Below are 14,986 nucleotides of genomic sequence, written 5' to 3' on the forward strand. Positions count from 1 at the left end.
TCTCGCTGTGTCTGGATCTTCAATGGAGCCTGGAAATGCCACCCAATTCCCTCTCCCCTCCCTCCCTCCCCCACCCCTACAGCAAATTGATTTGTCTTTGTCTCCAAGACTGTGTTCCACCGTAACCTTGAGGCATATGGGAGTGTTTGGCCCTAAGCCCCAGGTACACTGGAGTGAATGACTTCCCTCTCTGAGTACTTGGACCCTGAGCCGACCAGGCCCTACTTTCTTGGAGAGATGGTTCTACTTGTGTGGCGTTTATTGTTCCTCTTCATCCCAGGCTGATAGAAGTGTGAGTCTGACCATGCTTTGTGATGCAACTGTCCCCTGAGTGACAGAAATCCTCCTGCCCGCCATAGCACAGACACCACCACAAAGCAACGCGCTTCCATAGAGCGCAGGTCTGGACCTAGGGGTGTCCATACTAAAGCTAGCGCCCCCCCCCCCAGGGTTTTCCTTCGGGTTGGTTGAGGGCCACGTGCTGGCACCTGGGGCATTGCCTGCCCCAGTGCCTTTGCTTCCCTTATTCTAGGACAGCGCCTAGTGTTCCTGCCTCTCCCACAGCTCGGGCACTTCCAGGGTCGGCCCAATGGTGTCCGGTGCTGTGGACTGGTCCCATGTCCGTGGTTCCCAGGAAAGCAAGGACCTAAGCACTGGCATCGCCCACGAGACCCAAGTTTCCCTTCAAATAGGACTGACAAAGAGCTACCTTTACGAATGATTTAAAAGCCAGACTACCCTCCAATCATCCCTACAAATTTTGAAGAAGAGACCCCACCTTCTGTGTTAATTCCAAAAGCGACCCCCCTGCTCCCGGGGGGCCCTGCTGCCTCAAGACCCCAGACCAGCGGGGCAGCCCCTCCCCCACCGGAGCCGCATTGGCCCTCCAGCCTGCGGCTGAAGCCCATCCTCCTGTTACAGGCGCTGGCCCGAGGACGCCTGCTGGACAGGTGATTCACAAGGTGAGTGTGGGTGTCCCGGGAGGCCAACCTCATCATCAAATGTGCCTGAAAAGTGCCACCTTTTTTTTTTTTTTTGGTCTGGTTGTGGGGCCTGAACTCTGGGCCTGGGCGCCGTCCCTCAGCTCTTCAGCTCAAGGCTAGCGCTCTACCACTTGAGCCACAGCACCACTTCCGGCTTTTTTTTCTGCTTATGTGGTGCTGAGGAATGGAACCCAGGGCCTCAGGCATGCAAGGCAAGCGCTCTACCACTGAGCCACCTTCCCAGCCCGTTAAAGTTATTCCCAAAAATCTTAGAAAAATTATTTTAGTTCAATATTTCCCAAAGTGTATGCTTAAAATAGCAAACAGTTTTAAATGAACCAAAGTAAAATTTAAAGCTATGATATCCTGTTAGAACAAGTAGACAGATTATGAACGCACACTTGAAAGCCAGGTACTAATGGCTCACTCCTGTAACCCTAGCTTCTCAGGAGTCTGAGATCTGAGGATCATGGTTCACAGCCAGCCTAGTAGAATTGTGGCTCAAGTGACAGAGCATCAGCCTTGAGTGGTAGGGGACAGAGCCCAGACCCTGAGTTCAAGCCCCAGTTCCAAGACCCAAGGAAAGCATATTTGAAGACCAGTATGAGTTATTAAAATGAGGCCTATCGGTCAATAAGGAGCTGTGGATACGTGGCGAGTGGGTCCTGAGTGAGTGGGCTCTGCCCCTCCCAGGGTTACATGAACGGTGTCTGGGCAGGGGCCTCTGGAACAAGAGGAAAGGAGAAGATGGGTGGGTGTCGCAGATTAGACACTGCACAGAGCCCTTCCAGGGAGAGCCCAGCCCAGGAAGAAAGAAAAAGATAAACTAAAAGGAGAAGTCTTCTGTGTCTGGTCTTTGTCTGCAGCTTCCTGGCTGTACCCTCCCTGCCTTACAAATCCAAAGGGACCGCTCCATCCCCCTCCCCCACCTCAGACAACCCAGAAGCCAGAGAACTGGGAGCACCAGGCGGGTTCAGAGAGGAAGGCTGAGGCTAGGGGATGCAGGGGAGGGGTGTGCGGGCTCCCCACCCTCCCCTCCCCCCACCCCTCCCTGCTCCTCCCCCCCGCCCCTCCCCACCCCTCCCCCCCCGCCCCGCCCCCCCCCCCCCCCCCCCCCGTGTTTGCAGAGTAAAGAGAACTCAGGACACGGAGACAGGAAAAGAGTAGACGCCAAGCAGGAAACGGCCTCCAGGCAGGCCGTGGGTGGCTGTGGGTGATGGGTCCACCCAAAGCCTGTCCAGGGATGTCCTGCTGGAGCCAGGAGCCTGGCTGCATCTCCTCGCGTTGGGTGGACAGGACAGTGTCCTCCCACAGCCCCCATCGCAGGAAACTGCTCTTCCAAATGTACAAGATGCCATTTCTACCCCTTGCACGCCTGAGCCTGGCGCAGTGGACGGCAGTCACGCCTGTCCAGGGGCCTCATGGGCAGCCAGCCGGCGAGCAGGGCCAGCTCTGCCCTCACTACGCGAGGCAGGGCATCTCAGCACAGCAAGAATCAGAGGAGCCTGGGATCTGAAACCCGAAGCAATGTAAAACGCAAAGTTACACACACAGAATTAGCCACTGCAGGAACTACGGACACAAGGGGAAAATCAGCACAGAGACCAGGCCCGCCATAGCAGAGCTGGCTGGACAAACTGCCTGCCCGGTGAGGGAACCCACAGCCAGCTCCTGGGCGTCCGTGCACCGTGTCTAAGGGCCGCCCAGGGCCTTGCGGTCCAGCGAGGCCTGGCTCTGAGCCTGGCACAGGGAGGCTGTGCTGTCTGGACTCTGACTCCATACCTCCTTCAAGTGCCCTCTCTCTCTGTTTCAAACTACGTGGATGGTCTTTCTTTTTGCAATGTTGTTTGAATCCTTTAAGTTTCCTTAAGCTGCTTCTTTGGGCCAGGAAGGGAAGGAAGGAAGCAGGTGAGTGTGTCAGGTGGAAGCCCTGTTGCAGGAGGAAATCAAGGAAGCTGGCAGCTCATGGACTCCAGCAGGATTTCCGTCCCGGCCTGAGGAGCAACGGCTCTGCGCCTCCCTCCGCGTGAATCCAGGAGCTGCTCCCGCGCTGGGCGCTGCATGGGTCTGACGTCGCTGGCGGCTGCCCCCACCCAAGGCCCACAGGTGAGCAAATGCATGTGCTCTCACACCAGAGACCACACGCCTTACGCCCAGGGAAAGTGCATTTGCCAGTGGTTCTGACACCACTTCACTAGTAAGCAGTGACTCCTTCCCCGACCCTCCAATTTACCTAAAGCAGGAGAAGCACCTGGCAACATGCCTCCATCTTGTTTTTGCTGGAAGTCCTTCCCTCCAGTCACTTTGCCATCACTCTGGATTCCAGGAAAGACAGTGACTGCCAACATCTTCATGACAAGGGACTAAGACTGCCCTTGAGGACGGGCAGGCTCTGGTAGGAACCCCCTCCCCCCACCTCCCACCCCACATGAGGACCGTTCACGGTAATGGCCAGGCTGGAGCCTGGAGCCGTTGAGTCCTCTCACCGGAATTAGATTTACTCCCCACAAGTGACTCAGGAAGCCAGAGAACCAAACCAGGGTGAGCCAAACCAACGGCCGGCGCACACCGCAGCTAGGAGTCTTTATGCATGACGCCGCCCCCTTACCCAAGCGAAAGCCCACGTCTGCCCCCTGAAGATGGCCGCAGGGAAGCTGACGCGCGGCTCCCCGGGCATGCTGTGCAAGCAAGCCTCCTTTCTCACGTCTCCTTGGTGTCCAGGCGTGAGTGGCTGGCCCTGACATTTCTCTCCGTAGCACAACTGGCTGTCTCTTTGATTTCCCACTTTGCCTGAATTCTTTCAGGACACAAGGACCCGGCAGACGGCGGGACCAGGATCTCCCGCAACTCCCTGGGTTGGGCTGGTGGCGCCGAGGCTTCCTGAGCTCCTCAGGTGGAGCGTTCGCCTAGAAACCACCGTTCCACAAGGCGGCTGGAGGAGATGGAGTCCCCATCCGCCGGCTGGCAGTGTCTCTGGGGTGCAGGACGGAATGTACTGGAACAGCCCCCCAGGTTGCTGTGAGTGAGAGTCCCAGGAGGCAGAGAATCCCAGGAGGGGGAGAAGCCCCGCGGAGAGTCCAGGAGGGGCTCACTTTCTCTTGTTCTTCAGCCGGCTCCTCCCGTCCTTTCCAGAGGAACGTGAGTCTAGTGGCTGCAGAGGCCTTGGGCCCCGTCCCAGCTCTGTCCTGCGGTCGGTGGGTGGGCGCGGTGCCCTGCCTTCTGCCCCATGAGGCCATTCCTGCCTCATCCGGGCAGCTTTGCCAGGCTGGTTTTCACCAAGCCCAGTGTCTTTAACACTGATCTTGAACCAGGGGGCCTGGCCGGGGGGTTGTATTTGTTTGTGGGTGCCAGGCTGTTCCCGCGTGGGCCTTCTGCACTGTCTGGCATGTCCCCTGCTGACTGACCGGGCACAGAGAGGGACCGGTGTGGAGGAGCTGCCCGACAAAGTCCCACTGCCAAGTACCGGTGCGGCCCTCGGGAACAGCTCAGACACTACACCGCGTGGCCTCGGTGGTCAGGGTGGTTTTGCTAGCCTGCCCCGGGCCCTTGGGGGTGGACAGGGAAGCTCGCCTCTGGTGGCCTTCACCAAATCCCGTCTTGCGCGAGCTGGGGCCGGCTGTACACCCAGAGGACAGGGTGTTCAGTGCCTTCACAGAGCCAATCCCTCAGCGCCTCAGGTCCTCAGGTCCGACTGGACCAGGGGCTCCCTCTGCCTGGCCTCCCGACCTGCTAGTGTCTGGCACTTTCTAGGCAGAAGGACTGCTCTTATCTCTGGTTGTTTCTGGCAAAGGCCTGGCAAGTCTGGCACGCGGGGGCAGAGCCGTCTTGTGAGACATTGGTCAAGAGAAATGAAAGTGCAGGCATGAACTTCACTGCAAACTAATGTAATATTTTAATTTTGTATCCTACATTTCTTGCCATTCAAATCTAGAAAGCATTTAACATTTCCTGAAAATCCAGAACATGTAGGATCGTTTGGTATTCTTTGCAGTATTTGTCCTGGTATTTGGAGCTGAGGTGGAGCGCTGGTAAAAGAATATCCCAAGACAGGAAGATGGGAGAAACAGAAGTTTATTGGATGCTGGCACAAGAGGGATTCTGTGGGTGGACACCCAACCAGAGCCTGCCACGGCCAGTCAGGGTCATTGGGAGACAGTGCTGGGAGACGGGGTCGGAGTGGGGTCCTGTGGGTCCGGTCAGGCTATCCTGCCTCATGGAACCTATCGGCTGGTGTTTCTTTCCTTCTGGCATGGCTGCAGCCCTGGTTTCACACCTAGGTTCCAGTTGGCCCATTTCCCGGCTCTGCCCGGCCTCCTGGTGACCTCTGGCCTTGGCATTCCTGTCCACTTTACACAGGGCTCACCACACGATTGACTTTCCCTTCATTTCCACGTCTCCCTGTTGATCTGAAGCAGGGCTGGACTAGCTCCCAGGAAGGGAAGGAAGATTTGTCATCCTCAGAGCTCATGGGGGAGATTCACGTGTGTCCAGGGCACAAAGTCAACCCTGGGTTGTCCTGGATTTGCGTTTTGATAAGCAGTCCGGGGTTTAGATCCAAGGTGCTTAGAGAATTTTAGGGGGAATGGTGGCTGTTCTGAACACCAAACCCCACTCCAGTAGCCCAGAGAGAGGGACTGCATGCTTGTGGGAAATCAGAGACCTGAAGGCAGGGGTCAGGGTCTTCAAGGATGACTAGCGTTCCCACGGGAACGGTGGGGACAGACGTGGTGTGGGCACGGTGGCACTTGATGAAAACTAAGGGGGGGATGCAGGCCAACGGGGGTGCAGGCCAGGTTGTGTGGTCAAATTGGGTTCACATGAAGCACTACTAGTGTTTACTGGTCATGTACCCTAGAAGTCTGCCCCGTGGCTCTGATTTTGATTCCTCAGCTGTCAAACAGGATTGGTTAGACACACACACACAGCCTCAGTCATAAAGACACCAAGTAACTCTGTATGGAGCTTGGCTCAGCTGCTGGTCCCTAACGCACGGCCACTGTTCACAGATGGCAGCTGGGTGCCCAGGACACCACGGGCCCAAGGTGGACATGAGCCGTCCATGACTGTCCCGTGCAGGTTCATCAGATGAGAGTCACTGGCTGCTACTGGCCACGCTCCCTGTCCGTTCTCCTGATAAAGGCCAGCGCCCTGGGCGAGGCTCGGAGCTGGGGTTGCTATAGCATAGAAGCAGCTGCCGGGCTGCCCTGCTCCAGGTGGGAGTCAGCAAGGAGTCCTGTGCCCAAGACCAGCGTGCCAGGCTCTAACCCCTTCTTCACTGGCAACAGCCTGGCCCAGCTGTTTCCAGCATGACCTGCATATGCAGCAGCTCTGAATGCCTGGCCCGGGCTGCTGGCGTCTCTCAGACCCACCTCCCCATGTCTGCCTGGCCAAGGAGATGTAGCTGTAAGAGCTCTGGGTGAAGTGGCTGGCAGCAGCTGCTCCTGGCCCTTCCTGTCCCATCTGTGGTCCAGGGGAGCCCCCACTCCAGCCCCTCCCGTGGCAGCACCCAGAGAGATGTTCCCAGGGCTGGTGTCCCAGACAGCAGGCAGCCTGGACTCCACAGTTTTCATAAGCGAGCAGCCCAGGGTTTGGGCTCCACTGCACTGAGAACTCCGGGGGCATTTTCATGATGGTTGCGATGGAGCAGCCTGGCACTGTTGATCTCCAGAAAGGTCTAGAGGCCTCGAATATTCTGAAGGCTTGGAGGGAAAATTGGGGTGGGGCTCTACGGGAGACTCTGTCTTGTTGTTGCAAGTGCTGTTTGCCTTTTCGGTAGCGATGTGGGTCCCTTCCACCACGTGGGGCCCCTGCAGGCCACCCATGGCAACCTCCATCTTGGCGTTAGCTTGCAGACGCACGGCAGCGCCTAGAAGAGGGTCTGCAGAGACTAGCCCAGCCTCCTGCCTCACTTGGTGGGCGCAGCAAAGAGGAACCCACCTCCGGCTTAGTCAGTCTTGTGCCACTGCAACCAGCTACTGGGCAAACCCACCTGAGGGTGGCAGGGATTATTGTGCGCGTGTTGCGGGGGGCTCCGGCTGGGCTCAGTTCATTCTGGGGGCCCTGGGAGACAACACATCATGGCTGCTGCCTTCATGCTGAGCAGAAAGAAGGTGGCAGCTGTGTTCAGAGGGGATGCTGACAATGGACTTTGCGTTTGAAAGCCCTACCTTCCTTGTGTGGCTGGTGCCGTCCTGGGCCACCCTGAAGCCACCTCTGGCTGGGGTTTGCTACTCAGCCTGTGTGCCGGGGTATGTGTGGAGACACACAGGTGACAGACCTGCGGCGCCGTGGGCACACAGTACAGCCTCCCAGGACAGACATGGCCCGGGGACGGTGGCTGGGCAGACACGGGCTCTGTGCCCGAGAACGCACCACACCTGTGTCATATGCTGCTCGGGCTCTGCACAGAGACTTGGGGGCGAAGGACCTCCACCATCACGCAGGTACTGCTTCCCCTGAGAGGCTCAGATGCCTACTCAATCCTGGGGCAGAGCTGAGTCCTGGGAGACACAAGGCCCATGAGAGAAGCTGAGGCCCCCCTCCCCCACGCCAGGAGAAGCTGGCTGGGCAGAACCTTGGTTCCCTTTCTTTCTTTCTTTCTTTCTTTCTTTCTTTCTTTCTTTCTTTCTTTCTTTCTTTCTTTCTTTCTTCCTTCCTTCCTTCCTTCCTATTTGTTTTTGTCAGTTGTGGGGCCTGAACTCTGGGCCTGGGTGCTGTCCCTCAGCTCTTCAGCTCAAGGCTAGCTCTCTACCACTTGAGCCACAGAACCACTTCCAGCTTCTTTCTTTTTGCTTATGTGGTGCTGAGGAATCGAACCCAGGGCCTCATGCATGCAAGGCAAGTGCTCAGCCACTGAGCCACCTTCCCAGCCCTTCATTCTTTCTTCCATGGAAGCATGTCACCTGTCACAGCTGTATGATATTCTTCTAAATAGAAAAAAGTTATTTTTACAGTTCAAGTTCATTAAGATCGAGATAATACCTCTTTATTAACTTTATACTTTTCAAAAGTTTTAATATGAATGATTAGCTCACGGGGAGTTGTAAACACAGTTCCAGTCCCCTGTGCTATTCCCTGGCTTCCCCCAACCCCAGCACTTTACCACCTGCGGTGCACCATGAAACCAGAAGACTGGGCTCCAGGGTCGGAACTCCTGGGCGGTCCATTGAAAATCTGCTTTCCCCACTGGGCCAGGGAGACTGCAGCTTTTGAGATGCCAGCTTGCTGTTCTTCCCATTTGCCTGTCAAAGTAGCAAACCTTGCTTCGCTTCCTCTGAGCCTGCTGCCTTTACCTGCGTGTTGTGCATGGAGCTCAGGGCTGGCCTTCATCCCCTGGTCTTCTCCTTGGCCTGTCGGAGCTCGGGGAGCAGGGCTGATGGCGGCCCTGGCACCTGTGTACCTTCTGTGGCTCCAGCGGACCCTGGCCTGGAAACTGGACTGGGCAGATGTAATTCGTAAACTGGAGCGAGTCCAGGGTGGCCTGTGTCAGCCCCCAGGAAGTGCTGAGGGAGGAAGGCAGGACGGGACGCGTGCGTCTACATGGTCAACAGGACAAGCCAGGGGGTGGCATCACCGGAAGCAGCGGCTGGGACAGATTCTCCCGGGAAGCTCCAGGGAGAAGAGCTGGCCAGACCTCCATCCCAGGCCTCTGGCTCAGGACCGTGGGAGGGAGGATGTGTTTTTGTTATTTGTGTTGCCTGGTCTCAGGCTCTCTGTCTGCCCTGAGATGACCCCTTGCTCTCTCTGTGGGATGCAGGCAGGCAGGGCTGCACTGGCTCTGGGCTGTGCCAGGCCACCGGTGGCGGAGCAGTGGAGACCGCGGGTCTTATGGGAGGTGAGCCGCCTTTGGACCAGCAGCTCCTCGGCCTTCCCCAGGCTGGCGTCCCACAGATCCCGACAAGCTTCTGGAGGTGGTGTCATGGTCTCTCACAGCCTTGGTGCCATGGCTGCTGCTGGCTGAGGAAATGTGTGGGCTCGCTGTGAGTAGACACCTTCCTTGTTTCACAGATAAGGAAACCGAGGTCCAGGGAAGGAAGGAAGTTGTAGGTCGAGGCTACTGCTCCATGTGTCTCATTCCAGAACCCAGGATCAGCCTTGTGAGCAAGAAAAGGGCCACGACCCCATACCTAGGAGGCCAGGGCACTGAAGAGTTCATCTGCCTTCCATCCTAGGGTGGGCATGCGGTGTGAAGAGACAGAGGGGCTCTCAGGAGACCTCGGGACCACTGAGTAGAGAAGGCAGTGGAGGCTGCGCAAGGGGCGAGGCTTCAGCCCGGGGCGCCCGCAAGCTACGGAAGAGGCCACGCCGGGCAGAGCCAGCCACGGCCAGGCTGCATGAAGAGGGTGTGCTAGGGAATGCTGCTGAGCACACCGGCGGCCGGTGGGGGCAGCCCAGGGGCAGCAGGAGGCCGCCTCTCCACGCCTTCCAGCAGACACACAGGACAGGTGGGGCGGGGCCCACATGCGGGGCAGGGCCCACAAGGGGCAGGGCAGGGCCCACACGCAGGGCAGGGCCCACACGCGGGGCGGGGCAGGGCCCACAAGCAGGGCGGGGCCCACATGCGGGGCGGGGCAGGGCCCACACGCGGGGCAGGACAGGGCCCACACGCGGGGCAGGGCAGGGCCCACACGCGGGGCAGGGCAGGGCCCACACATGGGGCAGGGCTCCGATGAAGCTCTTCCCCTCTCCCCGCCCCCCTCCCCTCCTCCCCTCCTCCCCTCCTCTCTCATCTGCAAAAGGGACGATGGCATTTGCCTCACAGGTTGTTGGGTGGATCAGAAAAATTAAATGTCTGCACACAAGGGGTTGGGAGGCCACACACAGCACGGCGCACACCTCACGGCGCACACCTGGGCAGGGTGAGACAGTGTAGCCACCGGTTTTCTTGTCTCCAGGACCTAGCATTGAGCTTGGCTCCAGCAGTTCTGAGTGGAAATATTAGAAGGCAGTGTCGCTTCATGCAAGCATCTTGGCCTCTCTGTGCATAATCAGAAACACCAAAAGACCGGTAGTAGGTAAGGCAACACGGGAAGGAAATGCTTGCTGTGGGACAAGTAATCAGATTAAGGACTGCAGGCAGGTCTTGGAGAGTGATTATCAGAGGGAAATGGGAAGAAGTGTTCCCAAGTCTTGAGTAATTCATCCCCAGAGAAGACACTGGAGCGGTGGGGCTTCTGTGGCCTCCAGAGGACAGATGCATGTGCATGCGATGAGAAGGAAAGCGTGGCTCCCTGTAAGAGCAGCCGCCGCATCAAGCACAAGTTCTCTGCGACCTAAATCGAGGTAATGTTTCCACTGCCTACCACGCCCCCTCATCTGCTGCTGTACCAATACTACTGTGACCAAACCCTCAGGAAAGAGTTGTTGCTCACTCCTGAAGCTGAATTTCTTCTGTGGGAAGCCTCAGCTTTTACTGCTGAGCTCTGAGGCCCTGCACAGGACTGAGGGCCCTATTGACACGGGATGCACGCAGGGGGGTTAGTGAAGCTTCCCCTTAAAGATAGGAGCTCTTCACCCGGGTCTTTGACTTTGATCTCAGAATGAGACGTTCTGGACAAGTCAGGATGGTAAGAAAACTTGATGGAGCTTTATTGAGCGAGGCAACAAGCAGGCAAAAAGACAGACAAGCCGGGTGCCCGTGGCTCACACCTGTCATCTTAGATATGAGAATCTGGTTCAAAGCCAGCCGGGCAGAAAAGCCCAGGAGACTCTTATCTGCAATTAACACCAGAAAACTGACGCTATAGCTCAAGTGGTAGAGCGCTTGCCTCGCATGCATGAGGCCCTGGGTTCAATTCCCCAGCACCACATAAACAGAAAAGTCTGGAAGTAGCACTATGGCTCAAGTGGTAGAGCGCTCGCCTTGAGCTGAAGAGCGCAGAGACAGCGCCCAGGCCCAGAGTTCAAACCCCACGACTGACCAAAAAAAAAAGACAAACAGAAGTGCCGGGCACACCCACATTCCAAAGGGCAGAGAGTGGGTGCTCTTACCGGGAAAAAGACACACAGCTCCTTGGGTTGTTGGAGTATTTCTAGAGAAAAGCAGGGGGTCTGGCTTCAAAGTTATGCAAACATAGGTGCTTTGTCTGTGCTCTGGTCACACCTGGTGTTACTTTCTGACTCTCCAGGGAAGAATGCATCCTGCCGCCAAGCAGATCCTTATCCTGGAGATAAGGAGGTGCCCTGCGATCTGCATTTTGGGCAGGAGGTTACTTAAGTTTGGGGAAGCAATTTTCTCAGGAAGGCATGCATCCTGTTGGACAAATGTTCATTCTTGGGGTGAGGAATGCACCCCTCAGGAAGGGATGTATCCGGTTGTCTTTGAAGCAAAATGGCACTTCTGTTTCTAGATCCGTATTTCAGGGCTTTTCTCAAGTTATCTGTTTCTTTTCCCGTAAATGATTTTGCTCCCTAATCTTAAGGGAGGTATACGGAAGCCACACGTCCCATACTGGCTGTAAGCTGACCCGTCCCTCATTTTTCCCTCATCTATCTGGCCTCAATCTCTCTTAAAACCCACTGATTACAGATTTTAATCACATCTAGAAACTGGCTTCCAAGGAACACCTAGATGGATCGATCAAATCATTAGGTTCTATAGCTCAGCCAGGGGACACACAATTAGCCAACGGGCATCCATCCTTGCCTGGGGCCGGCTCTAGAAGTAAGGATGGCTGCTGGGAGGAGCAGGACAGAGTCCTGGAGGGATTCATGAGGGACACAGGGACTGGACTAAGCTGGGCCTTGAAGGGTTAATCAGGCAATCCCTTTGTGGCCTGTAGCTGGAGCCAGGCCTGGGGACCTGGGTCAAACTGGCTCAGTGGTGTTTGTAGGGCCAAAATGGTGACTGATTTGGGTGGAAGGAAGGAGGGAGGGGCTCCGGGGGCTGGTGTCCCACGGTGAGCCAGGACCCAAGGGGGCCCTGAGTGGGGCTGGGATTTGGTTCTGACTTGACGGGGCTGAGGAGTCCTGTGGAGAGAGTGTCTTCCAGGCTGCTGGTTATGACCACAGGCTGCATGACCCCAAATACACTTACTTCCATTCTTTGCGGTCGTGGGCTTGAACTCAGGGTCTATCCCTGGGCATTTTTTGCTCAAGGCTAGGCCTCTACCACTTTGAGCCACAGCACATTTCTGGTTCTGGTTTTTGAGGGGTTCATTAGAGATAAAGAGTTTCTTGGGGACTTTTCTGCCCGGGCTGGCTTTGAACTGCGATCCTCAGATCTCAGCCTCCTGAAGAGCTAGGATGACAGGCGGGAGCCACCGGCACTGGCCCCAAAATACACTTTTTAGAGAAAGGGATGTGTTTACCCCTGGAATTCGGGACAGTGTCGGGGCAGGAGTGTGCTCTGGGGGGATTTCCCTTTGACCCGGGACTCCTGGGCACACACCTTAGGCCCCAGTCTGGCCAGACCTGGCCTGTGGAGCTTTAAGTGTGGAGACGGAAGTCCTGAGCACCCCAGGACAGACGGGTCCGGTGTGCCATTTCAATCCGTCCTGCCAGAGTGGGGCACAGGGTTGTTGGATGGAGAGGAGTCCGGAAAGCGGGCCCGAGCCGGCGTGAACGTGTCCGGCCTCCCCCTCCACCGAGTCCGCTCCAGACCGGCCGTGCGTGGCACCACCGTGGCTGCGGGGCTCCCTCCCCTCCCCCATTCCACCCGCAGACGGGAACCAGGACGCGTGCAGGGGAGGGGCGGGGAGAGGAGGGGAGGGGAGAAGAGGGGAGGGGAGGGGAGAGGAGAGGAGAGGAGGGGAGGGGAGGGGAGAGGAGGGGCGGGGAGAGGGGAGGGGAGAGGAGGGGAGGGGAGGGGAGAGGAGGGGAGGGGAGGGGAGAGGAGGGGCGGGGAGAGGGGAGGGGAGAGGAGGGGAGGGGAGGGGAGAGGAGGGGAGGGGAGGGGAGAGGAGGGGAGGGGAGGGGAGAGGAGGGGAGGGGAGGGGAGAGGAGGGGAGGGGAGGGAAGAGGAGGGGAGGGGAGGGAAGAGGAGGGGAGGGGAGGGAAGAGGAGGGGAGAGGAGGGGAGGGGAGAGGAGGGGAGGGGAGAGGAGGGGAGGGGAGGGAAGAGGAGGGAAGGGGAGGGGAGAGGAGGGGAGAGGAGGGGAGAGGAGGGAAGGGGAGGGGAGAGAAGGGGAAAGGAGGGAAGGGGAGGGGAGGGGAGGGGAGAGGAGAGGAGAGGAGGGAAGGGGAGGGGAGAGAAGGGGAGAGGAGGGAAGGGGAGGGGAGAGAAGGGGAGAGGAGGGGAGAGGAGAGGAGAGAAGGGGAGAGGAGGAGAGAGGAGGGGAGAGGAGGGAAGGGGAGGGGAGAGGAGGGGAGAGGAGGGAAGGGGAGGGGAGAGGAGGGGAGAGGAGGGAAGGGGAGGGGAGAGGAGGGGAGAGGAGGGAAGGGGAGGGGAGAGGAGGGGAGAGGAGGGAAGGGGAGGGGGGGGCGGCTCCGCGTCGGCCCCGCCGGCACCCGGGCCTCTTCCCATCCACCCCGAAGCCACCGGCTTCTGAATCCGCAGCGCCTGCTCGGAGCCCTTAGATGGGCCTCAGTTTCCCCAGGGGGAACGAGGAAAGAGCGGAAGGGGAGGCAGCGAGGGCGGGAAGCGCTCTCGGAGCGTGGAACCCAACGAAACCGCGCCAAACCGTCACGCAGCACCGGGGAAGGGCGGACCCCGGCCTCCACCCGACCCGGGCGCCCCGACCCCGGCCTCCACCCCGACCTCGGCCTCCGCCCCGACCCCGGCCTCCACCCCGACCCCGGCCTCCACCCCGACCTCGGCCTCCGCCCCGACCCCGGCCTCCACCCGACCCCGGCCTCCACCCGACCCCGGGCGCCCCGACCCCGGCCTCCACCCCAACCCCGGCCTCCACCCGACCCCGGGCGCCCCGACCCCGGCCTCCACCCCAACCCCGGCCTCCAACCGACCTCGGCCTCCACCCGACCCCGGCCTCCACCCGACCCCGGCCTCCACCCGGCCCCGGCCTCCGCTCACTCCGGGCGCCCCGACCCCAACTCGGGGCCTCGATCCGCCGCGGGGGCCCAGCCTCGGCCGGGAGCGCGGCCACGCCCCAAGGGCGCAGGCTGGGGCTGCGAGCCCGGGCGCCGCGGGGAGGGGGCGCGCGCCGGCCGCCGTCCCCCGTCCCCGCCCCGCCCCGCCCCGGTGCCCGCCCCGCCCCGCCCCGTCCCGCCCCGCGCGCGGCGGGGACTCGGACCGCGGCCGGCGCGCGCCCAGTGCAGGAGCGCGGCGCGGAGCGGAGCGAGCGCAGCCGACGGCGGACGCGCCCGGCCCCGCGTCCCGCGAGCCGCCGGCCATGGCCGCCCCGGGGGCGCCGCCGCCTGCTGGCGCTCGCGCTGTGCTGCGCCTGGGGGGGCGCTGGCGGCGGTCGCGCCCAGGCCCGGCTCGGGCTGCCCGGGCCGCTGCCTGTGCTTCCGCACGACGGTGCGCTGCATGCATCTGCTGCTGGAGGCCGTGCCGGCCGTGCCGCCGCAGACCTCCATCCTGTGAGTGCGCGGGGCCGGGGCCGGGGCCGGGGCCGGGGGAGCCGGGGGGAGCCGGGCCGGGCGCGGGGAGGGACCGGGGCGCGGGGCCGGGGCCGGGGGAAGCCGGGCTGGGCGCGGGGAGGGACCGGGGGAGCCGGGGGGAGCCGGGCCGGGCGCGGGGAGGGACCGGGGCGCGGGGCGCGGGGCCGGGGCCGGGGGAGCCGGGGGGAGCCGGGCCGGGCGCGGGGGAGGGACCGGGGCGCGGGGCCGGGGCTGGGGGAAGCCGGGCTGGGCGCGGGGAGGGACCGGGGGAGCCGGGGGGAGCCGGGCCGGGCGCGGGGAGGGACCGGGGCGCGGGGCCGGGGGAGCCGGGGGGAGCCGGGCCGGGCGCGGGGCGGGGGGGGGCCGGGGGAAGCCGGGCCGGGCGCGGGGAGGGACCGGGGCGCGGGGCCGGGGGAGCCGGGGGAAGCCGGGCCGGGCGCGGGGCGGGGGGGGCCGGGGGAAGCCGGGCCGGGCGCGGGGAGGGACCGGGGCGCGGGGCCGGGG

At 60.6% G+C, this 14,986-nt stretch overlaps 1 protein-coding gene across 1 annotated transcript in view; it reads left to right on the forward strand.

The window, feature by feature from the left end:
* The first annotated feature begins 13,498 nt into the window (after nucleotides 1-13,498).
* The window catches only part of Pxdn (peroxidasin), a 58,732-nt gene continuing 57,244 nt past the window's right edge, over nucleotides 13,499-14,986 (forward strand). The window contains 2 exon segments of the mRNA XM_070014687.1: nucleotides 13,499-14,326; nucleotides 14,328-14,461. Coding sequence (XP_069870788.1) covers nucleotides 13,499-14,326; nucleotides 14,328-14,461 — 962 coding nt within the window.

Source organism: Dipodomys merriami, unplaced genomic scaffold (assembly GCF_024711535.1).
Source record: "Dipodomys merriami isolate MVZ:Mamm:240054 unplaced genomic scaffold, mDipMer1.0.p SCAF_99, whole genome shotgun sequence".
NCBI classification, from domain to species: Eukaryota; Metazoa; Chordata; class Mammalia; order Rodentia; family Heteromyidae; genus Dipodomys; species Dipodomys merriami.